We start from the raw sequence: 26,315 nt of genomic DNA on the forward strand, positions 1-26,315 counted from the left end.
AACCCTGGGATCATGACCTGAGCTGGGTGTTCAGCTGACTGAACCATCCAGGCGCCCCCTGTCGTGTACATTTCTAAACGAAAGGGTGGGCATCTTGTGCACGCGTCTGCACGCGCACACACACGTGCTTAATAGAGATTTTGTTTCAGGGGGTGCCTGGGTGGCTCAGTCAGTTGAGCGCCCAACTTCAGCTCAGGTCATGATCTCACCGTTGGTGGGTTCGAGCCCCGTGTCGGGCTCTGTGCTGACGGCTCAGAGCCTGGAGCCTGCTTCAGATTCTGTGTCTCCTTCTCTCTCTGTTCCTCCCCTGCTCGTGCTCTGTTTCTCTCCCTCCCTCTCTCTCTCTCTCTCTCTCTCTCTCAAAAATAAATAAAGATTAAAAAAAAATTTAGAGATTTTGTTTCAAGAAGTCGGGTAGAAAAGACTTAGCAGCTGAGAAGGTAAGTTCCCACGATGCCTCAGCATACAAAAGAAAGCAGTCTCGTGTACAGAGGAGGCTGCGGAAGTCAGTTGACGCAAAGTAGTTGCTCATAAAGGCCCGTCCGGTGCAGACCGCGTGAAGGGTTAAGGTGCAGAACGATGCTTCGGAAAACGGAGCCATACGCGTTTTCTTTGTGTCTCCCCTTTCCAGAGTACGCACGGCCCCCAGTTCAGTTTTCTCGACATCTTCCCAAGAGTCACCTGCCGGCCTCCCAAAGAAGTGATCGATATGGAGCTGAATCCCGAGGAGAACTCCAGAGATCCAGGGATGGACCAGGGCGTGTTCCAAAGCGAGACTTTCCAGAGGCCTTACCAGTATCTGAGACGGTTCCACCAGAAAGAAAACCTGGACTCGTTCCTGTACCAAGAAGGCTGTGTGGAAGGCACCCCTACGGAATGCCTGCAGTATTTCCTGATTTACTGCGGGGTGATAGATCCATCCTGGTCAGAGCTCCGGAACTTTGCCGGGTTCCTCAATTACCAGCTCCGAGATTGCGAGGGTTCCCTCTTCTGCAACCCAGACGTAACTGGAGACACGCTGGGGGGCTTCAAGAACTTTGTGGTCACCTTCATGATCTTCATGGCCAGAGATTTCGCCACACCAACCCTTCACACGTGCGACCAAAGCCCAGGGAGGTACGCGGTCCCCATGGATGGGGTCAGGGAAGAAGATCTCGCCCCTTTCACTCTCCGGAGGAGGTGGGAGTCCGAGCCTCACCCGTACGTGTTCTTCAACGGCGACCACACGTCCATGACATTCATAGGCTTCCACATCCAGCCCAACCAGAACGGCGGCCTTGACGCGGTGGATCTCTCCAGCAGGACGGTCATCAAGAAAGACGTCATGGCGATGGAACTGTACCGGGGGCTGTCACTCCAGAGGGTGCCCTTCAACGTTGACTTCGACCAGCTGCCCAGGCATGAGAAACTGGAAAGGCTGTGCCTGGCGTTAGGGATCCAGTGGCCCACGGACCCCGATGAAACCTATGAGCTCACCATGGACAACATGCTTAAGATCCTCGCCATCGAGATGCGGTTCCGGTGTGGGATCCCCGTTATCGTCATGGGGGAGACCGGCTGCGGGAAAACCAGGCTCATTAAGTTCCTCAGCGACCTGCGGCGTGGGAGCACCCAAGCTGAAACCATGAAGTTGGTCAAGGTCCACGGAGGAACGACGGCAGAGATGATCTACTCCAAAGTCCGGGAGGCCGAGGAACTCGCTGTCTTCAACAAGGAGCAGCATCAGCTGGGCACCATCTTGTTTTTCGATGAAGCCAACACAACGGAAGCCATAAGCTGCATCAAGGAAGTCCTGTGCGATCGTACCGTGAACGGCCAGCCCCTGGCCAAGGACTCGGGCCTGCACATCATAGCCGCCTGCAACCCTTACCGGAAGCACTCACAGGAGATGATCCGCCGTTTGGAGGCGGCCGGTTTGGGGTACAGGGTCCGCTCGGAGGACACGGCGGAGAAGCTTGGCTCCACCCCTCTCCGGCAGCTGGTGTACCGGGTCCACGCTCTGCCGCCGAGCCTCATCCCCCTGGTGTGGGACTTCGGCCAGCTGAATAACACCGCCGAGAAGCTCTATATCCAGCAGATCGTGCAGAGGACGGTGGACGCCGCCGGGGTGGGCGAAGCCCAGATCCGGGCCATCACGGACGTGCTTTCCGCCTCGCAGAGCTTCATGAGGAAGACAGGAAACGAGTGTGGCTTTGTCAGCCTCAGGGACGTGGAGCGCTGTGTCCGAGTCTTCATGTGGTTTTACGAGCACCGCGTGATGCTCCTGTCCCAGCTGGACGCCTTCCTCTGCAGGGCCGACGTGGACCAAAGCGGCTTCGAGAGGGATCCCGTCCTCTGGTCCCTGGTGCTGGCGCTCGGGGTGTGCTATCACGCCTCCTTAGAACAGAAGGAGTCCTATTGGAAGACCGTCTGCAGGCTCTTTCCGGAACCCTACAACGACAGCAAGGTCGTCCTGGAGGAGATAACTCGAACGCAGGATCTCTTCCTGGATGGCGTGTCTTTGCGGAAAACCATCGCCAGGAACTCGGCTTTGAAAGAGAACGTCTTCATGATGGTCATCTGCATCGAGCTGAAGATTCCCCTCTTCCTGGTGGGGAAGCCCGGCAGCTCTAAATCTCTTGCCAAGACCATCGTGGCGGATGCCATGCAAGGCCCGGCGGCCCACTCAGACCTCTTCCGCAACCTGAAGCAGGTCCACCTGGTGTCGTTCCAGTGCAGCCCCCACTCCACCCCGCAGGGCATCATAAGCACCTTCAAGCAGTGTGCCCGCTTCCAGCAGGGCAAGGACCTGCAGGAGTACGTGTCCGTGGTGGTGTTGGACGAGGTGGGGCTGGCCGAGGACTCGCCCAAGATGCCCCTGAAGGCGCTGCACCCGCTGCTGGAGTACGGCTGCATCGAAGACGATCCTGCCCCCCACCAAAAGGTTGGCTTCATAGGCATTTCCAACTGGGCCCTGGACCCCGCCAAGATGAACCGGGGCATTTTTGTGTCGCGTGGCAGTCCCAGCAAGAAGGAGCTCATGGAGAGCGCCAAGGGTATCTGCTCCTCGGAGCCCCTGGTTCAACAGAGAGTGCAGGGCTTCTTTGCGCCCTTTGCCAGAGCCTATGAAACGGTGTGCAGGAAGCAAGACAAGGAGTTCTTCGGGCTCCGTGACTACTACAGCCTCATCAAGATGGTCTTCGCCAGGGCGAAGGCTTCTGATAAAGAGCCTTCCCCGCAAGACATCGCGCAGGCCGTCCTCCGCAACTTCAGCGGCAAAGACGACATCCACGCGCTGGAGATTTTTACGGCCGCCTTGCCCGAGGCGAAGTGCTCAGAGGCGGTCAGCACCATACAGCTGATCGAGCAGAACATGTGCGGCCGCCTCCAGAAGGCGGCGGGCGGGGAGCCGGACGAGTCCGAGTCCCGCTACCTGCTCGTGCTGACCAGAAACTACGCGGCCCTCCAGGTCCTGCAGCAGATGTTCTTCAGGGACGACCAGCAGCCGGAGATCATTTTCGGCTCCAGCTTTCCCCGGGACCAGGAGTACGCCCAGATCTGCAGGAACATCAACCGGGTGAAGATCTGCATGGAGACCGGCAAGACGGTGGTGCTGCTCAACCTCCAGAGCCTCTACGAGAGCCTGTACGACGCGCTCAACCAGTACTACGTCTACCTGGGAGGCCAGAAGTACGTGGACCTCGGGCTGGGGACCCATCGGGTCAAGTGCCGGGTGCACCCCGACTTCCGGTTGATCGTCATCGAGGAGAAAGACGTCGTCTACAAACAGTTCCCCATCCCTCTCATCAACCGGCTGGAGAAGCACTACCTGGACATCAACACCGTCTTGGAGAAATGGCAGAGAAGGGTCGTGGAGGAGCTCAAGGCCTGGGTGGAGAGGTTCGTGGATGTGAAAGCTCAGCACTTCGCAGGCGGACACAGATACAGCCCTTCCGAAGTCTTCGTCGGGTACCACTCGGACGCCTGTGCCTCTGTGGTGCTGCAGGTCACGGAGAGGCTAGGCCGCGGGGCCTTGACCGACGAACTTTACCAGAGGGTGTGCGAGGAGGCCAAGTCGATACTGCTGGGCTGTGCCACGCCGGACGCCGTGGTCCGCCTGGGCGCTTCCTCCCTGGGCCTGTTCACGGCCCAGGCGCTGTCTCGGGAGTACTATCACACACAGCAGCACAGCTCCTTTGCGGACTTCCTCCGGGCCCAGCTGCGCACGGCGGACCCCGAGCGCCACCTGGAACGCCGCATCGTCTTCACGGAGGTGATTGTCTCGCTACGCTTTTACCCTGGTCCCCTTTCACCCCGGAGGCCTTGGGTGGATCCCTAGGTCCAGAATTCAGGACTCCTTTCAAGGCAGTGCGTAGGAGGGACACCTGGGGGGGCTCAGTCGGTCGAGCGTCCGACTTCGGCTCAGGTCACGATCTCGCGGTCCGTGAGTTCGAGCCCCGCGTCGGGCTCTGTGCCGACGGCTCGGGGCCTGGAGCCTGTTTCGGATTCTGGGTCTCCCTCTCTCTCTCTCTGCCCCTCCCTCTCTCATGCTCTGTCTCTCTCCCTCTCTGTCAAAACTAAGTAAACGTTAAAAAAAAAAAATTACAAAAAAAAAAAAAAAAGGCAGTGCCTAGGAACCATAGATGGCTACGTTGAGACTCCGCTTTCTCTCCATGGAGTGTGAGAGGCCCAAATCCTCAAAAAAGTTCAAGCCAAGCGAGTCTCGAGTGCCTGCCTCCGCGCGGTCCTCTGCGCGGAGGGTAACGCTGTGGACAACGTTCGCTTCAGCAATTGAAGGGACGCCTTCCAGTACCGGGCTGAGGGCACTGAGAATATAGATGTGCGTTGGCACGCTTCTCGCCCTCGGTCAGCATGCAGCGTGAGACTTGCGAGCAGGTGCCATGGATATCGTAAGACAGTGCTATCCGTGGAGGCAGAAGGGGGCGACGCAGATCAGGGTATGAGGTCAGAGGACCCGCCAGCCGATCGTGACGTGTGGCTGGGACAGTAGTACAGGCCACCTACTTGAGCCGAGCTGTCAAGGTGTGAAATCGCTCCGGGGACTGGTCGCCGTGCAGCGTGAGGTTCGAGGACGCAAGGACCGAGAGGTGGGGTTGAGATGCCGTTGGAGAGACTTCACGGCGGGTCTTAGCGGCGGCGCCGATGAGGGGTCTGCCGTGGAGACGGGAGAGATGACGGAATGCTTGTCGAGATGGGTCCCGTTGCCTGGGACAGGGAGGGAGAAGGCCTGAGAGAAGAGGGTCGCAGGAAAGGCCGGCCCGTCAGGAGGCTGCTGGGCCAGTTCAGTCCGAGAGGGGAGCACGTGGGACAGAATGGAGAAATAGTCCAGATATCAGTTGGCAGAGCGAGGGGCTGGTTCTTTTGGGGGGGCCGTGGAAGACAGAGGGGTCCAGGGAAGGTTCCCCAGATCATGCTTTGGATGCCTGGAGGTTTGGAGAGTCGCAGTCCAGGAATGAGCAACAAACAAGTATTGGTGGTAAGTTCCATCCAGGGCGCACCTGGCTGCCCCCTGTGACATCCAGGCGGCGATGTCTGTCTGGACGATTGCAGCAAGACTGAGGGAGAAATGGCGGGGGCGTAGAGCCCTGAGCAATCGTCAGAGTTTCCATTAGGGGCCACGCACGGAGAGCTGCTCCAAGGAGACTTGAAGGCACCTAGGGAACAGGATGAGTCTTTCTCTCTAGAACGTTTCGATCCCATGGGTTCTGTGTGCCTCGACGCTGCCTCGTTTTTAAAATCTCCTCTGGGTTTGGGTTCTTTTCTGTGTACCAACTCCGCAACGCATGCTGGAGCCCATGGAAGGTATTTGTTCAACATCCTCACGTTTCTAGAACTTAACCCAGCAGACCTGTAAACCTTCCCTTGAATTCTAGCCAGTAACTTGCGTTTCCTGACTTTGTAGATCACCACTTTCTCCAGACTGCTGACCAACCGTGACTGCGAAGTTTTGCAGTCAGAAGGAGCGGACGGAGCTCTGAAGCCCATGATCCTGTCTCTGCAGCAGTTTGACACCGAGGGCTCATTCCTCAGAGAAGTCCAGTGAGGCTCCCGCCTTCCCTCCCTGTCCCCTCTGCCCCCAGCCCTGACTGCCCTGTCCTTCACTCACAGGGCTGCAGGGACCACCGGGCTGTCACCAGCCCTGGCTCGTGACCGCCGAAGCCACACGACCGAAAAGGGTGCTTGTTGCATTCTTCCGGTCCGCCCCTCGTCTCTGCTGCCTCTGCACAGGCATCCTTCTTGGAGGGTGGAGGGAAGCATCATCTCGTCTCATTCGGGAAGCATTTCCCCGGGTTCACATGCTCTCCCCTGGCTTGTCCGCTCACACAGAGGAGATCCTCACCCGAGGCACTCCTTCTCGGTCGTCTTCTACTTCCCATCAGTCTGGGGGAGTTTCATCGCCCGTTTCTAAGGACGGATAATTTCCTTTTTCTTTCAGAAACTGCTTATCTGATGCAGCCAGGTGTAAAATCCTCATTATTCAAACCAATTTTGAAGACGGAGTCCACAGTGCTCAGCTCATTGCTTCAGCTAAGTATGTGTTTGTTATTTTTCTCAGAAACTACCCAGAAAGCCCAAATTTTATTCAGGAGTTCCTAAGGAATTTCTCCCCTGAAATTTAGCCTACAGAGAAGGCTAAAACCAGGCAACAGTGGTAAAATGCCAAGAAGTGTAAATGATAGAATATTAGTAGGATATAAAAGACTATCCTAGAGGGGCCCCTGCGTGGCTCAGCTGGTTAAGCGTCCGACTTCAGCTCAGGTCATGATCTCAGAGTTCGTGGGTTTGAGCCCCTTGAGGGGCTCTGTGCTGACAGCTCAGAGCCTGGAGCCTGCTTCGGATTCTGTGTCTCCCTGTCTCTGGAGCTCCCTGCTAACTCTCTGTCTCTGTCTCTCAAAAATAAACATTAGAAAGGAAGGGAGGGAGGGAGGAAGGAAGGAAGGAAAGAGGGAGGGAAGAAGGAAGGAAGGAAGGAAAGAGGGAGGGAGGGAGGGAGGAAGGAAAGAGGGAGGAAGGAAGGAAGGAAGGAAGGAAAGAGGGAGGGAGGGAGGGAGGAAGGAAAGAGGGAGGGAGGGAGGAAGGAAGGAAGGAAAGAGGGAGGAAGGAAGGGAGGGAGGGAGGAAGGAAGGAAAGAGGGAGGAAGGGAGGGAGGGAGGAAGGAAAGAGGGAGGGAGGAAGGAAGGAAGGAAAGAGGAAGGAAGGAAGGAAGGAAAGGAAGGAGGGAGGGAGGGAGGGAGGGAGGAAGGAAAGAGGGAGGGAGGGAGGAAGGAAGGAAAGAGGGAGGGAGGAAGGAAGGAAGGAAGGAAGGAAAGAGGGAGGAAGGGAGGGAGGGAGGGAGGAAGGAAAGAGGGAGGAAGGAAGGGAGGGAGGAAGGAAAGAGGGAGGAAGGAAGGGAGGGAGGGAGGAAGGAAGGAAAGAGGGAGGGAGGAAGGAAGGAAGGAGGGAGGAAGGAAGGAAGGAGGGAGGGAGGGAGGAAGGAGGGAAGGAAGAAAGGAGGGAGGGAGGGAAGGAAGGCAGGAAGGAAGGAAGGAGGGAGGGAAGGAAGGAAGGAGGGAGGGAGGAAGGAAGGAAGGAAGGGGAAGGAAGGAAGGAAGGAAAGAGGGAGGGAGGGAGGAAGGAAAGAGGGAGGGAGGGAGGAAGGAAGGAAAGAGGGAGGGAGGAAGGAAGGAAGGAAAGAGGGAGGAAGGAAGGAAGGAAGGAAGGAAGGAAGGAAGGAAAGAGGGAGGGAGGGAGGAAGGAAAGAGGGAGGGAGGGAGGGAGGAAGGAGGGAGGGAGGGAGGGAGGAGGGAAGGAAGGAAGGAAGGAAAGAGGGAGGGAGGAAGGAAGGAAGGAAGGAGGGAGGAAGGGAGGAAGGAAAGAGGGAGGGAGGAAGGAAGGAAGGAAGGAAGGAAGGAAGGAAGGAAGGAAAGAGGGAGGAAGGGAGGGAGGGAGGAAGGAAAGAGGGAGGGAGGGAGGGAGGAAGGAAGGAAGGAAGGAAGGAAGGAAAGAGGGAGGAAGGGAGGGAGGGAGGAAGGAAAGAGGGAGGAAGGAAGGGAGGGAGGGAGGAAGGAAGGAAAGAGGGAGGGAGGAAGGAAGGAAGGAAGGAGGGAGGGAGGAAGGAAGGAAGGAAGGAGGGAGGAAGGAAGGAAGGAGGGAGGGAGGGAGGAAGGAAGGAAGGAAGGAAGGAAAGAGGGAGGGAGGAAGGAAGGAAGGAAGGAAAGAGGGAGGGAGGGAGGAAGGAGGGAGGGAGGAAGGAAGGAAGGAAGGAAGGAAGGAAGGAAGGAAGGAAGGAAGGAAGGAGGGGGGGGGGCGGAGAGGGAAAGAAAGCAAGATAAGAAGATGTAAGATTGAACCTGACCGCTCACGGGAGCAGTCAGCCGCTTCCACAACGTTGGCTTTGTCTGTTTGTTTGTTTTGTTTTGACTTGTTCGTCCTCGCTTGCTTGTTTTAAAACAGGTACTCTGCTATAAATGAAATCAACAAGATACAAGGGAATCAGGGCTGCATCTTGGTCTATTTCATCACGAAACTGTCCCGGATAGAGAGTGGAGCTTCCTACGTGGGATTCCACGGGGGTAGGCTGAAAATGGCAGCAAATATGCTTATTTAGATAATGTGCAGAGTTGCTCCTAATTTGCTCCCGTGGCGTACAAGCCTGGGATCCGAGCACCGGTGTTAATCTCAACGAGATTCGTTTCGGATGCAATTAAATTTCTTAACCCCGGGTTATTGCAGGAATCACGCGTGTCTGGGCTGGCTGCTACAGTGTGCAGGCCTCCCTTACTGACTGGTAGAGAAACACCAGTGTTTTCTTTTATAGTGTCTTTTAATAGTGTCTTTAATCGTGTCTTTTATTACACGGATAGCCTAGAGAAGGCACTCCCAACTGGCATTGTTCTGGAAGCACTGATACTTTATGCCTGGTTCTGGCGCGGGGCAGGGAATGCTATCTTAAGCCTCTCTTTTTTTCTGAGGAACGGGTCACCAATTATTTCACGCATAAGAAAATTGGTATTCTAGAAACTGGCAAGTGACAGTTTACTTTAAGAATGTCGTAGATAACGGGGGGTAAATCTTGCCAGTTTCCCACACCCCTTTTCTAGCTGCGATGGGGCAAGGTTACTAAAAAATGTAAAAAGAATCAAAAACCAGGGTGCCTCGGTGGCTTAGTTGGTTAAACATCCAACTCTTGGTTTCGGCTCAGGTCGTGATCTCAGTGTTTGTGAGTTCAAGCCCCACATTGGGCTCTGCTCCGACAGCACACAGCCTGCTTGGGATTCTCTCTCTCCTCCTCCCTTGCTCGTGCACTCTCTGTCTCTCAAAAAAAAATCAATAAACTTAAAAAAAAAAGAATTAAAAACCTTCAGGTACCCTTTACAAAAAAGCAGATCTTTCCATTCTTATGACTGATGTTTATGTTATGGTTGTTGAAATAGATAGCAGGGTCAGGTGGCTTCTGTGTGTGAACCAGAGACACTAAAGGGTGACTAAGGGGACTAAAGGGTACAAACCATTCAGCAGTAGGTGTATTTAAAAAAAATTTTTTTTTAGTCTTTATTTATTTTTGAGAGAGAGAGAGCACAAGCAAGAGAGAGGCATAGAGAGAGGGAGACACAGAATCCAAAGCAGGCTCCAGGCTCTGAGCCGTCAGCACAGAGCCCGACGCGGGGCTCGAACTCACGGACCGTGAGATCACGACCCGAGCCGCCGTCGGATGCTTAACCAACTGGGCCCCCCAACACCCCTGAGCAGCTGCGTATTTAAACATCAGGACCTGTGGTGTGTCCCTGCTTGTGGCCAAGAGGACACCAGGAAAAGCATGGGGACGTTCTCAGTGACTTCATTCCTCACAGGGCTGTGGCAGTCTGTGCACATTGACGACCTGTGCAAGTCCACGGTCATGGTTTCGGACGTGACTAGATTGCAGGATGTGACCATCAGCCAGCTGTTTAAACCAGAAGGGAACTCCGAGTGTAAGTCAGGAGGAAGCCTTTGGGGCCGTAGGTGGGACAGTAGGAGTGGTGGCCGGGAGCACGGAGGAGCAGGGAGGTCCCCATTGAGTCCCCGCACCTGTCCTGACGGGGGGCAAGTCCCAGGACACCTTCCGCTGCTTCCAAGGCCAGGCGCAGGTCAGCGTGCCCACATGGGAAAATGGGTCCTAGTGGACACATCGGGCTGTGAAATGGGGCCTGTGGTGCATGTCAGACTCTGGTCGCCAGCACCCCGTGTCAGCCGTGTGAGCCCATGACAGGAGGGAAGGTTGGTGCTGGTGGAGCCCGTGACCCGGGCCTGCCAGAGCCCGGCCCGTGTGACCCACTGCGGGGGTGAGGGACCAGGGAGGCCTGCGGGCAAGAGCCCGAGTGCACCTCCCTTTGTCCGCGGCTTGATCACACTTCTGTTGCAGTGGAGATGGAACACGGGGCCGGTGACAGCCTGGAGGAACCGATGGAAACCGAGGCTGCGGGGTCAGAGGAGGCTCCAGGGGTGGACCTGGGGACGGAAGGCTCGACGGTGACGGGCAGCGCTGACCAGGGCGGAAGCCATGTGAGTTCTGGCTCTTTCTAGTTCTGGGGCCTCCCGGGACGTCGGCCTACCCCACAGGCGGTCCCCTCCTGTCTCCCGGAGTCGAGGCCCTGGGCCAGGGCGGGATCTGACCGGGCTGAATCCCCGGGGGGGCCCGCGGCCCCCGACAGCGGCTCTCGAGGGATGGGGGGGGGCGGCGTGGGGCGGGGAGGCCTGACTGTCCCCGTGACACACACAGATCATGGACACCACCAGCCTGCTGAGGAGCTGCATACAGAGTGCCGTGGGCACGCTCCGCGACCAGGATGGCCGCCAGCGCAGCATGCGGAGAGTGGAGATCCTTCTCGGCCTCCTAGACGAGGACGACGACGACGAGGTCAAAGGTATGGGGCCCCACGGGCGGCACGGGGGAGCGTGACCGTTGCCCCCGTGGCCCCAGGGCTCGCAGAGGCCGCGGGTGCAGCAGGGACCTCGGTGCTGCCCCCAAATCTCGCCCGAGACCCTGGGGTCACTGGACGACCATCAGAGCCCCCCGCTCGATGCCCGTGGGGGATGCCCAAGGCACATGCCCTCTGCTTTTCTGCAGCCGCGTTCTTGCGGGCATCCAAGGCGCGCCTCTACGTGCTCCTAAAGCAGCAGGAAGACCAGTCCCTGTTCAACATGAAGGAGTGGGTGACCCGGGAGGCCTCGAATCAGGACGCTCTCCAGGAGGCAGGCACATTCAGGTACTGGGCCGTGGGGGGGGTGGCTCGGTGCGGCAGTGGGACACGAGCGTCCCGGCCGTGGACGGCTCGCCCGCGCGCCTCGTCTGCAAGCTCCGTGCGGTTCAGAGCGCTCCCCGTTTTCCCCAAAGGGGGCAGAATGGTCTGGGTGGAGGTCAGATGGGGTTTGCTAGACTCTGGTCCCCTTTTCTGTGTGTTCACGTTTTGTCGTAAGAACAGCACCCAACTTAACAAAAGTAGAATGTGTGTCCCCGCAGGGTGTTAACCCCGACCAGCGTGGTCGTCCGTGGAAATGGCTGCTGTTTTAGGTTACGGGGAAGGGGACAGGCAGGGAAGGAAGGGGAATGATTTTCTCAGGCCTGCTGCTTAGTCGAAGTCATTTGATAATACAAACGTCGGGTCCGGGAGTATTCATGTATCACCCGTGGTCCTTTTTCCGTAAAACCTGGACCCTTTTCTCAGGACTAAGTCAAGACACCTGGTGTGCTGGAGAGAGGCAGGACACGGTGGGTCCCACAGGGAAGGTCCAGCCGCCCCGAGTCGGCAGGGTCCTCTTAGGCTGGTCACACATCCTCGTGCCCTGGCTCCTCACTTCTGAAGGAACGTTCGGCGCCTCTGGTCTCATACGGGTCCGGTCTTCCCCAGCCGTGATCGGCATGGCCTCGGGACCCTGCCTCTGTGTGATGGGCTGGCGGGAAATGTGGGAGCCCCCAGAGTTCCTGCTGCTGGTTTCGTTGCTGTGGGGGGCAGTTCCTGCTTCTGTGTTTTTCTTTACTTACCCTTAGTTTCTTTCCCACTTACGCTTTCTGAGTAAGGAATTTTATAAGATCAGATATTAATCTAGATCATTTTCCTTGGTTACACCTTACAGATATTATATTTTTACTTTTTTAATGTTTCTTAATTTTCGACAGAGAGAGAGAGAGAGAGAGAGGGAGAGGGAGAGAGAGTGCGAGCAGGGAGAGGCAGAGAGAGAGGGAGACAGAATGGGAAGCAGGCCCCAGGCTCCGAGCTGTCAGCACAGAGCCTGACGTGGACCCAGGGCTTGAACTCACAAACGGTGAGATCGTGACCTGAGCCAAAGTCGGACTGAGGCACCCAGGCTCCCCACCCCCCTTACAGATATTATTAAATATTTAATTTCATGTCAGTAATCCTTAAAATCTGTATTTTTGGTTTCCCCTTCACACCGCCCCTCCAGCGGCCAGACTCCCCACACTCGGCAGGTGTCCAGAGCGGTGTGTGGGGCCCCTCCTTGTCACTGCTCTGCTGTTGGCTGTATTGAGACTGGCCCACCCCTCAGCAGTTGCCGGGGGTGTCTGAACACCCCTGCGTGGGGTGGTCAGACCACAGCTGTAACTCACCTGTGTCGGGTGTCAGGTGGGCTTTGGAGCCTACTAGTTCACTCTCACAAGCCTCTGGGGGCCACTCTGTTTACCATCCATGTACTGGGCACCTAAGTCACTTCCCTTCTTGCGATTCAAGTCCAAATCTTTGGGGCGCCTGGGTGACTCAGTCGGTTGAACATCCGACTTCGGCTCAGGTCACGATCTCTCAGTCCGTGAGTTCGAGCCCCGCGTCGGGCTCTGTGCTGACAGCTCGCAGCCTGGAGCCTGCTTGGGATTCTGTGTCTCCCTCTCTCTCTGACCCTCCCCCACTTTCCCTCCCCCCGCCACCCCCTCCCCCCCCGCTGCAAATAAATAAACATTAAAAAATAAATCCAAGTCATTTTAGTCTTGGTTTTCCCCGATGCCCGAAGCCTGCATACCCGTCCAGGTTCACCTTCCCCTCTCCCCCCACTGCCGGCTTCTACATTTCATCCTGTGGTTTCCTACGCTTTTTCTACTTAGGCATTTTTTTCTGTGAATCAAGTGCTCTCTTGACTGTTAGCGTGCTTCGTTTCCTCCCTAGACGCTTGTGAAATCTCCACAGGTCCCTGCACACCGCGTACTTTTAAAAGGAAAGTATTTCTCTCTCTTCTCTTTACAGTGGAACCTGACTTTTTCTCCCCAACGTTAACTACCTGGTAGTAGGTTCCTTGCAGGGCATTATAGAGTTTATGATCACGCATAAACATCGTTATAACGGCGAAGTACAACAGCGTTAACAGAAGCAGGGAAACGTGTGTACGTATGTAAACCCTTTTGGATGCAATGTCCACAGACATGAGTAAAACCATGTTTTAGGGAAGCGTGTACTTTCCCGTTTAACTTGACCCCCAACACACTTATTTTGGCCCGTGCTTTATCATTTTCTCCCTGCAACTGTTGTTTGTTTTTTCTTTTTTCTTTTTTTTTTTTTAAATTTTTTTTTCAACGTTTATTTATTTTTGGGACAGAGAGAGACAGAGCATGAACGGGGGAGGGGCAGAGAGAGAGGGAGACACAGAATTGGAAACAGGCTCCAGGCTCTGAGCTGTCAGCCCAGAGCCCGACGCGGGGCTCGAAGTCATGGACCGCGAGATCGTGGCCTGAGCTGAAGTCGGACGCTTAACCGACGGCGCCACCCAGGCGCCCGTTTGTTTTTTCTTAAAGTAACTTTTTTTTCCCCCAAATGCAGGTGGTCCCTATTTTCTGTAGAGAGCCTTTACTTGCTTTGGGGCAATAGCTATATAACAAAACACAACAGGTGCTGCTTGGAAACTGATTCAATGTAGAATTAAGTCCATTCCCGTCCCGTCTCCAATCCATTTCTACCTGTGAACTTTTCTTCGGGTACCTAAAAACGATGCCAGTTTCCATGTGTTGCCAGAGCTGTGGCGTTGCTTCGATAGACCAGGTGTCTCGTGACCAACGAACCGAATGTCAACAGAATGGAGCCCCCTCCCCCCCCCCCCCCCCCCCCCCCCCCGCCGTGCTCCGTGCTTGCCGAGCTGGCACGCGGTCTCCTCTCTCCCCCACTGCAGGCAGACCCTCTGGAAACGGGTCCAGGGTGTGGTGACCCCCCTCCTGGCGAGCATGGTGTCCGTCCTCGACATAGACAGCAACCTTGAGCTACTGATCAGGCCAGACTCTCCATCCTGGACAAGAGATCTTTGGATGTTTATTTTCCGTGACATCAAGCTTCTGAACATTCCTCTTGTGACAAATGATATGAGGTGAATAAGAGAGGTGTGTGTGTGTGTGTGTGTGAGTGTGAGTGAGTGAAGGGAAAAAACCGTAAGGCAGGTGCGGTCTTAACATGCTCATCCGAGTAGTTGATGAAGTGTATGTATCGACATTGGAATCACATTTATTTTAGATGCTGGATCTGGGGCGCCTGGGTGGCTCAGTCATTTGAGTGTCCCCCTGTCGATTGCGGCTCAGGTCACGATCTCGCGGTTCGTGGGATCGGGCCCCAAGTCGGGCTGTGAGCGCTGAGCACGGAGCCTGCTTAAGATTCTCTCTCCTCCCGCCGCTGCCCCACTCACACGTGCACGCACTCTCTCTAAAATTAAAAATTCAGAAATTAGTGCCGGGTCTGTTTGCAGCCTAAGGGCGATGGCATCGCTGTAACAAACGGGGGTTCTTGGACGTTCTGAGAATTCCCTGTTTCACTCCCCTTCCTCAAGGCCCTGCTTTCAGAGCACCGCCCCAGGTACAACTGCCAGCTTGGGCCTCATCCGGACTGGCGCGGCTGTGCTTCGGAGAGCCCTTGGATCAGTCAGCTCTCCCTGCCCCTCATTCCGTGGTGGCACCCGCATACCCCGCCCCGGGCCTGCCCGTGCGCAGCTCACTCTCAGCCGGCCTCCCAGCAGTTTCTTCTTTGGCTATCAGGGGCTTCGCTTTTGGAGTGTGGGTGAACAAAGAATATTCGAGTACGTGGGATCCTGGATCTCGAGTGGAAACACTTATTTAGACGACAGGGCACTGTCGACCCTGAGGGAAAGGGTCGCCTCCGACACGCCGGGTTCTGTGTCGAAGGTGGACGGCGAGGGGAGGTCCGGGCACCGCACGGCCCGGTTCTGCCCCAGCCTTTGGGCAGCCTGCTTGACTTCCCAGCCTTGTTTCGTTGTTGTCTGTGAAACAGATGACGTAGGGACGCGCTTGAGTGCGTTTATAACGGAAGCCCTGAGCTGTGATCTGGGCCGGGCTTTTAGGCACCTGTGCTGTTGAGCGTGGCATCAGAGGTGGGGCTTGTGTCGCGAGCAACCCCTTGTCTGGCTGCAGATCTAAGAGTGAGGTGCCCTACATCATGGTGCAGAACTACATGACCCTTCCGGAGGACATCTCCAACGACGTCCCGTTTGGCTGGAGAATCAAAGGGTATCTGGAGGAGCTGTGGCTCCAGGCTCAGTACATCACTGGAGCTGAAGGTGAGCCCCCGAGGATGCCGGGAAACGGGACCATGTGCTGGCTCCCCGTCGTAAGTGGGCCATTCCCATTCGGAACCTTCTAGGCAGTACGGGCATCAGGACTCGGGAGACGGCCTGAGCTGAGCCCTTCCCAACAGTGTCAGCGACGTAAGCGAAGTTCTGTCCACACCGCGCGGTCAGTGTCCTCGGAGTCATGTGGCTCCTTGCTCTGCCGTCACAGGTCAAGCAGGCCTGGCCATAGGCATATCCCGGGAAAACCAGGAGTCACGCATCCTTGGGAAAAGTCATCTTTCCATCTTTCGTGCACGAAGTTTACTCATAGTTTACTCAAAAGTTTACTCAAAGTTTACTCGAAGTTTACTCATAGTATTGCCTTTAAAGAAGCCAGGTCAGGGGCGCCTAGGTGGCTCAGTCAGTTAAGCATCCGACTTTGGCTCAGGTCATGATCTCACGGCTCGTGAGTTCGAGCCCCGCGTTGGGCTGTGTGCTGACAGCTCAGAGCCTGGAGCCTGTTTCAGATTCTGTGTCTCCCTCTCTCTCTCTGACCCTCCCCCGTTCATCTTCTGTCTCTCTCTGTCTCAAAAGTAAATAAACGTTAAAAAAAAATTAAAAAAAAAAAACCAATGTATTAAAGAAGCCAGGTCAAGGGCGCCTGGGTGGCTCAGTCGGTTAGGTGTCCAACTTCAGCTCCAGGTCATGATCTCACGGTCCATGAGTTCGAGCCCCACGTTGGGCTCTGGGCTGACAGCTCAGAGCCTAGAGCCTGCTTCGAATTCTGTGTCTCCCTCTTTCTCTGCCCCTCCCCTGCTCACGCTCTGTCTCTCTCTCTCTCTCTCTGTCTCTAAAATACATAAACATGAGAAAAAAAGTAGGTCCAGATCCTTGAAGACGAACTTACTTCTCTAGGTAAGCATTCTGCCGTGTTTTCAGAATAAGTTGAAGCTGTCTCTGTCCTGAGGAAGGAGTATTTCCTTTTTCGAGGCTGAACCTGTACTGCCCCTGCTTTCCTGTGATAGCGTGTGGCCTGCGGGCTGGCACTCGTCCCCTGGAGGCAGATCTTCTTGGTGTGAGCAGCGTGTGACCCCCAGCCCCCGAAGAGCAGCCCCCTCATTGGTGACCCACCCGGACCCTGGGATTCCCAAAGCATGACATGACTTGCTAGACATAAAACCTGTTCTGTCTGCGGTCATCTTATCCCTTTGGGGCCACCTAGGCTGGTGGTGACTGAAACTGAGTATGTATTCTGCCTTCGTTTCTGTTACCCCGCTGGAAAGGCGTCCGAAGTGTCTAGAAAAGGCCGTTAAACCACGCGGCTTACTCCCGTTTGCCGAGAGCTGCCCTTCCGCAGAGCCTTACCCTTGCCGGGGGGACACTGGGGTTCTGACCGGAGGCCAGGAGACACGCCTCAGGCTCTCCCTCTGCGCCCTTCTTTGCTCTGCTCTGCAGGACTGTTGAAGAAGTTAGTGGAAATCTTTCAGCAGACCTCTCTGGGCGGGTTTCTCGCTCAGCTCAGCGCAGAACAGCAGGAAGAGCTCTTTCTATGCTACATAAAGGACTTCCTCCTCTTGACGATGAGAGTGTCCACGTGGGAAGAACTGAGGGTAAGTGCTCACTCTGGGGCAGGGGAGGGGGCCACTGGCGTCCGTGCGGCTGGGCCGCACTGTCCCTCCACCCTCAGCCCCCTGTCCGGGGCCCCCTGCATCACGGGCTGTCCATTCACGCAAGGAAGACCTCCAGTGTCCCTGTAACACCTTTTTGTTTTTTATTTACTTTACTTTATTATTTTTTTAACACCTTCTTTTCGGGGCACCTGTGGGCCTCAGTCAGTTAAGCGTCCAACTTCGGCTCAGGTCATGATCTCGCCGTTCGTGGGTTCGAGCCCCACGTCAGGCTCTGTGCTGATAGCTCAGAGCCTCGAGCCTGCTTTGGATCCTGTGTCTCCCTCTCTCTCTGCCCCTCCCCCACTCATGCTCTGTCTATCTCTCTCTCAAAAATAATAAACATTAAAAAAAATAACACCTTCTTTTCAAATGTGGAGTCTCTCTTGAAGAAAATTAGGTAAATATTTAACTGGCCACTACAGGTAATAACTAACTGAAATTTCAGTGGAAATTAGGACACTTCTGATTACCTACTGGGTTCACACTTGAGAGTATGTAAAAAAGGAAAGTGACCCATTTAAGGACAACATACTTATCACCAGCGTGATTAAGGGCTAACAAAATATGCTTAGGAACCCCGGAGGGGCCTGGCGGGCTCTGTCGGGGGAGCATATGACTCTTGATCTCAGGGTCGTGAGTTCAAACCCCATGTTGGGTGTAGAGATTACTTAAAAAAATAAATAAAATATTCTTAGGAATCAATAAGAAAGTTTCCTAATTTTAAAAACTAGATGAAAGTTATAAACCAAGTATTAACAAAATAATTATGCAGAGATCCACAAAACAAAAACTGGCCAGCCTCACTGATAAGTCAACAATACCTGATCGGTTTTTAGGTTTTAGGTTCTTGCCCATGTGGCGAGACTGTTTTTTTTTTTTTTTTTAATGTTTATTTATTTTTGAGAGAGAGAGAGACAGACAGAGCATGAGCAGGGGAGGGGCAGAGAGAGATGGAGACAGAATCCAAAGCAGACTCCAGGCTCCGAGCCGTCAGCACAGAGCCCGACGCGGGGCTCGAACCCACAAACCATGAGATCATGACCTGAGCCAAAGTCGGATACTTAACTGACTGAGCCACCCAGGTGCCTCTGAAGACATATTTTCTTTTTTTTTAAATTTTTTTAACATTTATTTATCTATCTCTGAGAGACAGAGCATGAATAGGAGAGGGGCAGAGAGAGAGGGAGACACAGAATCTGAAGCAGGCTCCAGACTCTGAGCTGTCAGCACACAGCCCAATGCGGGGCTCGAACTCACGAGCCTCGAGATTATGACCTGAGTCGGATGCTTAACTGACTGAGCCACCCAGGCGCCCCAAGACTGGTTTTTAACTGGACCCAGAAGCACCCCCGTTACAGATGGTGTTGTGAACCAGCATGTGCTTCTGGAAAAGTCCGAGGGGTTGTATTGAGAGCCTTAGAAAATCTGAAGTGGTGTCTCTGTCCTGGGCGTGTTACCAGATGCGGAGAAACATTTTATCCACAAGAATGTTCTTTCCAGCTTTGTTTCTTAAAATGGCAAAAAAAAAAAAAAAAAAAAAAAGGAAACAATTTAATTGTCCATAATTAAAGCCCAGACAAATTAAGTGACAGCTGTTTGGTGACTGGTTGTTTTAACGGGCACACACGTTCACAGTGAGGGTCTCCCAACGTAATTAACGACAGAGAAATGTTCACAATGTGATGTTAAGTGGGGAAAAGAATCAGACATACGCCATGGTCATGATCTGGGGACAAAACGGGGACAAGGTATAGATAAGAAAATGCCTAGACAGGGTGACACCAAGACGTACCCAGGGACCGTCACAGTGTGTGTGGTTTTTGAGTTTCCCTTGTGTCATTTTTGAGCGGTCGGGATTTTCCACCGTCAAAACATAGCTTTTGTTTTGCTTTCCAGTTTACGCTAAAAGCTTGCTTCTCGTCCCAGATTTTGCAGGTGGCGCTGTGGTCCTGCATCTGTCAGCTGCAAGCACAGAGGCCGCAGGAAAGGGTCTCCTTACCGTGGGTGCACGTGGCTTATCAGCATTTCCGGAGCCGACTGCAGAACTTTTCCCGAATCGTGACCACCTACCCCCAAGTCCTACAGATGTTACTCTACAACGTCATGGGAACCGTAAGGAACGACAGACTGGACGGACCCGAGCTGGTATGGCCTCTCCCGGGTTCGTTTGTGTTCACGGTCTGGGCTTGGCCTTCCTGGGGCAGGTGGGGGGCAGGTGGGGGGTGCTTCCGTGGCCGCCCGGGACGGGAAGCCCCAGGAGCCGTGTTCTGCCTGGGAGACCCCTTCCCGGGGCCGTATGCCCGGTTAACACACAAATGTTAGGAACACATCTGACCAATGCTTCCTATATCCCGGGGCAAGAGGGGAGTAGGCGACGAGCCTGGAACAGAAGAACACGGGCTCACAACCTGGACCTCTGAGCTTAGGATATTAGAGCAGCCACGGGGCGCTGCTTAGTCAGGGGTTTGTTCTCTGTCCACCCGCCCCCCCACCTTCCGCCAGACTCTGGATGCATTTGCAGCGATGGCCTGCACGGAGATGCTGACAAGAGACATCCTGAAGCCCAGCCCCCAGGCTTGGCTGCAGATGGTGAAGAACCTGTCCATGCCGCTAGAGCTCCTGTGCTCGGACGGGTACCTGCAGACCTGCGGGGAGATGGCCAGAGATGTCATCAGGGAGGTCAGGTGAGGCCAGGAGCCCGGCCCCCACCAGCCCCTTCCCCACGGGCTCATGGGGTCCTCTTGCCACAGAAGAGGGTCCTCTCTTAATGTCCACTGAGTCTCCTTCACCGCCAGGCATCATGCCGACGCTGGAGACGAAACGGACAAAAGGGCATTCAGGGAGCCCCGCTGGGGGCAGGGGGCGTGGAAAGGGGAGCAGCAGAGCCTACGGTCCCCGCAGTCCCCGCAGGAGAAGTGCTGGCAGAGGGGAGCAGCAGGAAGGGGCCCTGGGTGGGCGGCAGGGCCGCAGGGAGGGGACAAGCAGTCAGGGTAGGCGTCCCGCGGGGGCACGTCCCGTGCCAGCTTTCCTGGGTGAGGCGGGACTCCTGACCCTGAGTCTGCGGGAGGGCATGGGGGACATGAAGGTGACTGGGGGCAGGAGCACGCCGCAAAGGGCTCTTCCTGGAATCTTCCGTCCGCCTTCACCTCATCCCTGTCTCGGATCCCTCCCTGCACCCTTGTCCTGGGGTCTCAGGCGCTATTGTCCCAGCCCAGTGACCAACCACCTGCTCTTACAGAACCCAGTGGAACCGCATTTTCCCTGTGGCCCTGTTCGTGGAGCACGTGCTCCTGGGGATCGAGAACCAGATCCCCGAGCTGTGCGAGCTGGTGACCGAGTATGTCTTCCTACTGAACAAGGTGAGCTCGGGCTCGGCAGGCGCACTTTCCGGGGACGCCGGAGCTCCCGGCCTAACCTGCCGTCACCCGCAGGGTGAGCGTCCTTCCCGCTCTCTGCCCATCTTACCTGGGAGCGCAGCGGGGCGCACTTCCTCCGCGGCGGCCGTCAAGCCTGTGTGTTTGCCATCTCCGTGGCCACGCGCTTAGCGGAAGGTGATCTCTGCCTCCGTTACCCCGGGAGCTTTGCGCGAACGCACCTAATGGTGTCAGCTGTCCGGGCTTTGACGTGCAGGCCGCACGCTCCGAGGAGGGCGGGTATCGGTGGTGGAAACGAAACGTGAGCTGACGTGCCTCTCGTAGGACAGTGGGAGCCTCGGCAGTCGGGGCCGCGGGCCGCTCCCCGGGTCGGGTGTCCCTGCTCCTGCGTGCTGTCCCTCTGTCGTCCTCACTACACAACCTCCACCGTGTGCTCTGAGAAGGCTGTTCCTGCTGTCGCCACGGGCCGTTTTAAGAGCACGGCCCAGAATGTGTCCACCCGCTTGAGGTCGCGGCTCGCCGTCCTGAGCGTAGTCACAGCCCCACCTGGCTGCCAAGGAGGCGGAGAAGCCCCTAGTCCGGACTCCCACAGCCCAGTAGAACCTGAGGCCGTTTTCAGGGAGGGAAGAGTGGAGAAAACTCTAGAAAACGCTGTCCACCCTGGCGGGGGGACAGGCACACATGACTCCCTTCTTCCCGCACAGAGGCCAGTCCCGCGGGGCCCCTAATGGCCAGGTGACCGGCTGGCTAAGAGATGAGTCATCCGGCCCCTGCACACCGGTGTGCACGCACTCAGGCATCGTCAGGCCCGGCCTGCGGGGTGATGTTCCCCAGAAACGTAGTGGGCTTCTGGCTGGCTTTCCAGCGAGATCCACGCGTGAGTGACCCCGGCTAGAGGTCTTCGCTCATTCATTTTCACACCTGAAGGCTCTTGGGTCTATGGCCTCGGGCGATGCTCGTCCCCTCCAAGGACAGCCTTGAGCCCACTCGAGTTGCCTGGAAGGCTGGCTCCTGTGGTCTGCCCGGAAGAAAGTCTTAACCGGAAAGGCAAGGGGCCTCCACCCTTCTCTTCTAGTGAGGCCGCCCTGGAGTTGGCCTGTGCCAAGAGTCAGCAGAGCCTCCCACAGGACTCTGGTAATAGTTGCAGGACGGTGGATATTCTGAGTTTTCTCAGTTCTGATAGAAAGGACGGGTGGGTGGGTGGGTGGATAGGTGTAGGTACATAGGTGGCTAGATATAGATAGATACATACTAGATGGATAACAGATAGATGATAGGTAGATCGATACTATGTAGATAATAGACGATTGATAGGTAGATAGGTAATAGATAAGGGGAGGGAGGGAGTTCTCTTGCTCTGTGATCCGCCTTCCACGGTGTCACGGATGACAGTCTCACCAGATGTTTTGCTGACTTTCCAGTCTGTAACACTCTATCCTTAACCATCCACCGTCCAACCACTAGACTGCTGCCGTTTTTTTTTTTTTTTTTACTGTGGGAAGATACACATCACATAAAATTTGCCACTGTAACCATCTGTAGGCCTACAGTCAAGTGGCACTGATTGATTCACACTGTTGCACAACCATTCCCCACTCTCTGTCTCCAGAACTCTTCTGTCTCGCAAGACTGAAACTCTGCCCCCATTGAGCACCAACTCCCGGGTCCCCCCCGCCGGGCCCTGGCGCCCACCATCCTCCTTTCTGTCTATGGTTCTGAGAACTCTCGGGACCTCACAGAAGGCGAACCCTACGGCATCTGTCCTTTGGGGACAGGCCGATGTCACTCTGCATGTCCTCAGGGCCCACCGTGTTGTAGCAGGTGTCAGGACCGTCCTTTATAAGCTGATAATATCCCATTGCGTGGATGGACATAGTTTGTTAATCCAGTCATCCCCTGATGGACCCTTGGGCTGCCCCCACCTTCTGAAAATAGGAACACTGCTGTGAACACGGGTCTGCAAGTGTCCGAGTCATGCTTTCAGCTCTTCCGGAGACGAACCTAGAGTGGAGCTGCTGGGTCATATGGAGACTTTGTGCGTAACTTTTCGAGGAGCCGCCTAACTGTTTTCCACAGCGGCCTCTCCATGCCTCTCCTGCCAGCAACCCACCGAGGCTCCGATTTCTCCATATCCTTGCCGACACTTGTTACGTTTTGTTTGTCTATCATAGCCGTCCTGATGGGTATATCCCTTTGTGGGTTTGCTCTGCCGTTTCCCTAATGACTGATGACGGCCAGCATCTTCCTAGGTGCTTACGGCCCAATTGTACGTCGTCTTGGGAGAAATGTCTCTCCAAGTCCTTTGCTCCCTTTCGAATTAGCCTGTTGATTAACAAATCAAATTTAGCAGGGTGTTAAAAACCTATCCCATTTCTTTTTTTTTTTTAAATTTTTTTAGTGTTTATTTATTTTTGAGACAGAGACAGAGTGTGAACAGGTGAGGGGCAGAGAGAGAGGGAGACACAGAATCTGAAACAGGCTCCAGGCTCTGAGCTGTCAGCACAGAGCCTGATGCGGGGCTGGAACCCACAAACCGCAAGATCATGACCTGAGCCGGAGTCGGACGCTTAACCGACTGAGCCACCCAGGCGCCCCAAAAACCTATCCCATTTCAAAGTAAGATTAATCCTGGGAATTCAAAGGTAGCTCAGAATCATAAAATCTATAAATGGTATCAGTTACATATCGAATTAGAAGGTCAACTCTAAGTGATCATTTCAGAAGGGACAGGAAAAGCATTTGGTAAAATTTATGAAGTGGAAAAAAGATACTCGTGGCAAACTGAGAATACAAGGAGTTCCTTGTTATGCTGTTAACGCCCAAGGGTGTACGTAACATATCTATTGCAAGCCTCATGCCTAAGCCCCAAATTCCAGAAGCACACCCACCAGACTCTTAGCTTGTATCGTTGAAGATGCACATTTCCTAAAAACTAGCATCTCCGCTTCCGAATACAAACCCTAGACACTTCCCGCTGGTACTCAGACACGTGGAAGGGTGTTGGCTACAACATGGTGGGGACATTCCAGATGCCCAAGTAACCAGAAAACAAGGAGCTGGCGTGTCTGCCGGGGGGTGCCATACAGCAGGTAACACGAACGATCAGGACTTAAAAACACTGAGAACAATGATGTGGTCCTTATGCGGGCGTGCAAATGTCCTGCACGCGGGAATTTCGGGGGGCCTCTGTGCGAGGGGAAGGAGAGCAACACTATCAGAAGGGCACCCGGGGACTTACAGCTGTGTCTGCCGCGTTTGGTTTCTTGAAAAAAATCACCTAAAGCAAATATTCCAAAAATGCCAAGAGTTCTTAAAGCGCGGGGGTGGATCCTCGTGTGGTCATCGCATCATCATTTCAAGCTTGGAATCTCCTGTCGTGGGAGAAGCGTAAGCCTTAGAAAGGACAAGAGAGGAAGGGGGGGGATCACAAGTTGCACATCTCGTCCGCCCCCCCCGCCCCCAAAGCAGCATGATAACAAAGGACATTCCAAGCTGGAGAAACTGCTAGAAACCGAAAGGCCTTACCCTGCAGGCAAACACCCACAGCCCCAGCCCCCAGCTCCAGCCCAGTGGCCGGAGGTGCCCGATGTGCGCACCGTGTCGCCCCGGGAGTGTCGTTCGTGTTGGCTGGCTGAGCTCTGCCCCTCTTCACTGCTCATTAGCATCCTTGTCACTGCCCCCCGTCCCTCAGTGTCTGCAGGAGAACTCTGACATCAAGACGTACCGGCCCTTCGTTGCCGTGATGGTCACTCTTCGTAAGTGTAAGGACCAGGTCTGCAAGACCCTCGCCAGGTGAGACCTTTGGTTCGCGATCCCTGCGGGAGACAGCCCTGCACGTGTGGCCCCTGTAGCTCCAGAACCGGTCACCCTTCTTGGATCCTAGGGTTGAGATTCAGCCGTGCCCCGTCTGCCTGGGAGACGCACAGGACCCGGTGTGCCTGCCCTGTGACCACGTGTTCTGCTTGGCCTGCGTCAAGGTCTGGGTCATCATAGGCCAGATGAGGTGTCCTTTGTGTTTAACAGACTTGCCAGAAGGCTTCTCTCCAGCGGTGTCCCAAGAGCACAGGTAAATCGCCCTTTCTCTCTCTTGAGCTTCCACTTTCTCTTCCTTTTTTGGCAAGTACAGTATTCAGAAATATAAACCGTATTAACCTTAGAAAACCTGACTTCAGAGGTGCCTGGGTGGCTCAGTCGGTTAAGCGTCCGACTTCGGCTCAGGTCGTGATCTCCCGGTTCGTGGGTTCGAGCCCCATGTCGGGCTCTGGGCTGACAGCTCGCAGCCTGGAGCCTGCTTCGGACTCTGTGTCTCCCCCTCTCTCCGCCCCTCCCTGCTCTCACCCTCCCTCCCCCTCCGTCTCTCTTTCTCTCAGAAATAAATAAACATTTTTTTAAAATAACTTAAAAAAAAATAAAAGAAAAGCTGACTTCAGAGAACCATCCTAAGAGAGACGGCCACTTGTGTAGCTTCATAAGCACCTAGTGTCCCAAAATGATTCTCTGCCCGAGACACACGCGAGCATAGATTTGGGAGATGACCCGACTAGCGGAAATAAATCAGAAAGTCATAAATTAGATAAAGCCGTCACGAGACACCCGAGGAGCTTAGATGGAAGAAGTTTGCCTCCCCCCGACCCGAGGCGCCAGCTGTGCCTGGCCACATGTCCTGCGGGGCAGTGGTTGGCATCGGCGAACGCTCGGCGGGCTCAGAGCCTTCAGCTCTGCCGTCGGTGACTCAGCAGCCTTCCCTTCCCGCCCCCCTTCCGATAACCGCCAGAAGGTGGGGCACGCGGCCAGTCCAGCGGGCGGGGTCTTTGCAGACTTCAGCAGGAAAGGGTGTCACTGGCTGGTGCAAATGATCAAGGGGCCCCTAGAGAGGAGTTTGCACCCCGTCCGGCCGTTTGCACCCAGCTCTAAGCGCCCGTAGCAAGGAGATACTTGTATCTCTTTACTGAAGAACACGAGGTGTCCAGCCTGGGCAGGGATCTGGGGCACGCTCTCCAAGCACTGGCTGTGCCTCCCCACCGTGTTCCCCCAGGAATGCCATCAGGAAGCACGCCTGTATCCGGCAGATGTGTAACAGTTTCTTCATAGACCTGGTCTCCACCATATGCTTCAAGGATAATTCCCCACCAGAGAAGGAGGTGATCGATGTTCTGCTAAATTTACTCTTCGCGCAAAAGGAGCTCTTAAGAGGTACCTTCCAAAGTAAGTTGCTTTCTGCCCGTAGACCGAAATCAATCCTGGCTTCCTCCTCTGACTTTTTTGTGTCCGACGTGAATAATGAGCTGCCCCCTCTCTCTCTGGTTGAAGGGCACCGTGAACACACAAAATCTCTCTCCCCCTTCGATGACGTTGTGGATAAGACCCCTGTCATCCGTTCGGTGGTGCTGAAACTGCTTTTGAAGTACAGGTAAGCACAGCCAGCCTGGAGTGAGCTTCTAGAAGCTGCTTTGGGGGAGCTTTTTCAGTGGGGCACCCCCTGGTTGTGTGTGTGACGTCTGCGGCTGTAGGCAGATGAGTTCAGCGTAGCTACGAGGCACCGTGTTTTGGGCAGGGGAGCGTGTTTCACGTGCGAGAACGCGTGAGCCCTGCGGTTCTGAGCCTCCTCGCACGGCTATCTCATTTGGGGATTTGGGGGGACGGACGGTGACTTAGAGCGGCCCCCCGCCCTCGTCATCCTAGGCGTCACCTACATTTTGTGTCAGCAGTTCCATCTGTCTGCTTCTGTGAAGGGACAGAGACGCCCGCACAGTGCCAAAGGCCA

General features: G+C 55.1%; 1 protein-coding gene across 1 annotated transcript in view; it reads left to right on the top strand.

Annotated features, from left to right (window-relative positions):
• The window catches only part of RNF213 (ring finger protein 213), a 107,461-nt gene that overhangs the window by 58,196 nt on the left and 22,950 nt on the right, over positions 1-26,315 (top strand). The window contains 18 exon segments of the mRNA XM_043585749.1: positions 632-4,252; positions 5,903-6,039; positions 6,437-6,532; positions 8,434-8,552; positions 9,831-9,950; positions 10,382-10,521; positions 10,739-10,883; positions 11,087-11,225; positions 14,128-14,319; positions 15,371-15,516; positions 16,963-17,117; positions 19,104-19,322; positions 19,680-19,861; positions 20,416-20,536; positions 24,243-24,343; positions 24,435-24,617; positions 25,587-25,756; positions 25,862-25,961. Coding sequence (XP_043441684.1) covers positions 632-4,252; positions 5,903-6,039; positions 6,437-6,532; positions 8,434-8,552; positions 9,831-9,950; positions 10,382-10,521; positions 10,739-10,883; positions 11,087-11,225; positions 14,128-14,319; positions 15,371-15,516; positions 16,963-17,117; positions 19,104-19,322; positions 19,680-19,861; positions 20,416-20,536; positions 24,243-24,343; positions 24,435-24,617; positions 25,587-25,756; positions 25,862-25,961 — 6,086 coding nt within the window.

This window comes from Prionailurus bengalensis, chromosome E1 (genome assembly GCF_016509475.1).
Source record: "Prionailurus bengalensis isolate Pbe53 chromosome E1, Fcat_Pben_1.1_paternal_pri, whole genome shotgun sequence".
NCBI classification, from domain to species: Eukaryota; Metazoa; Chordata; class Mammalia; order Carnivora; family Felidae; genus Prionailurus; species Prionailurus bengalensis.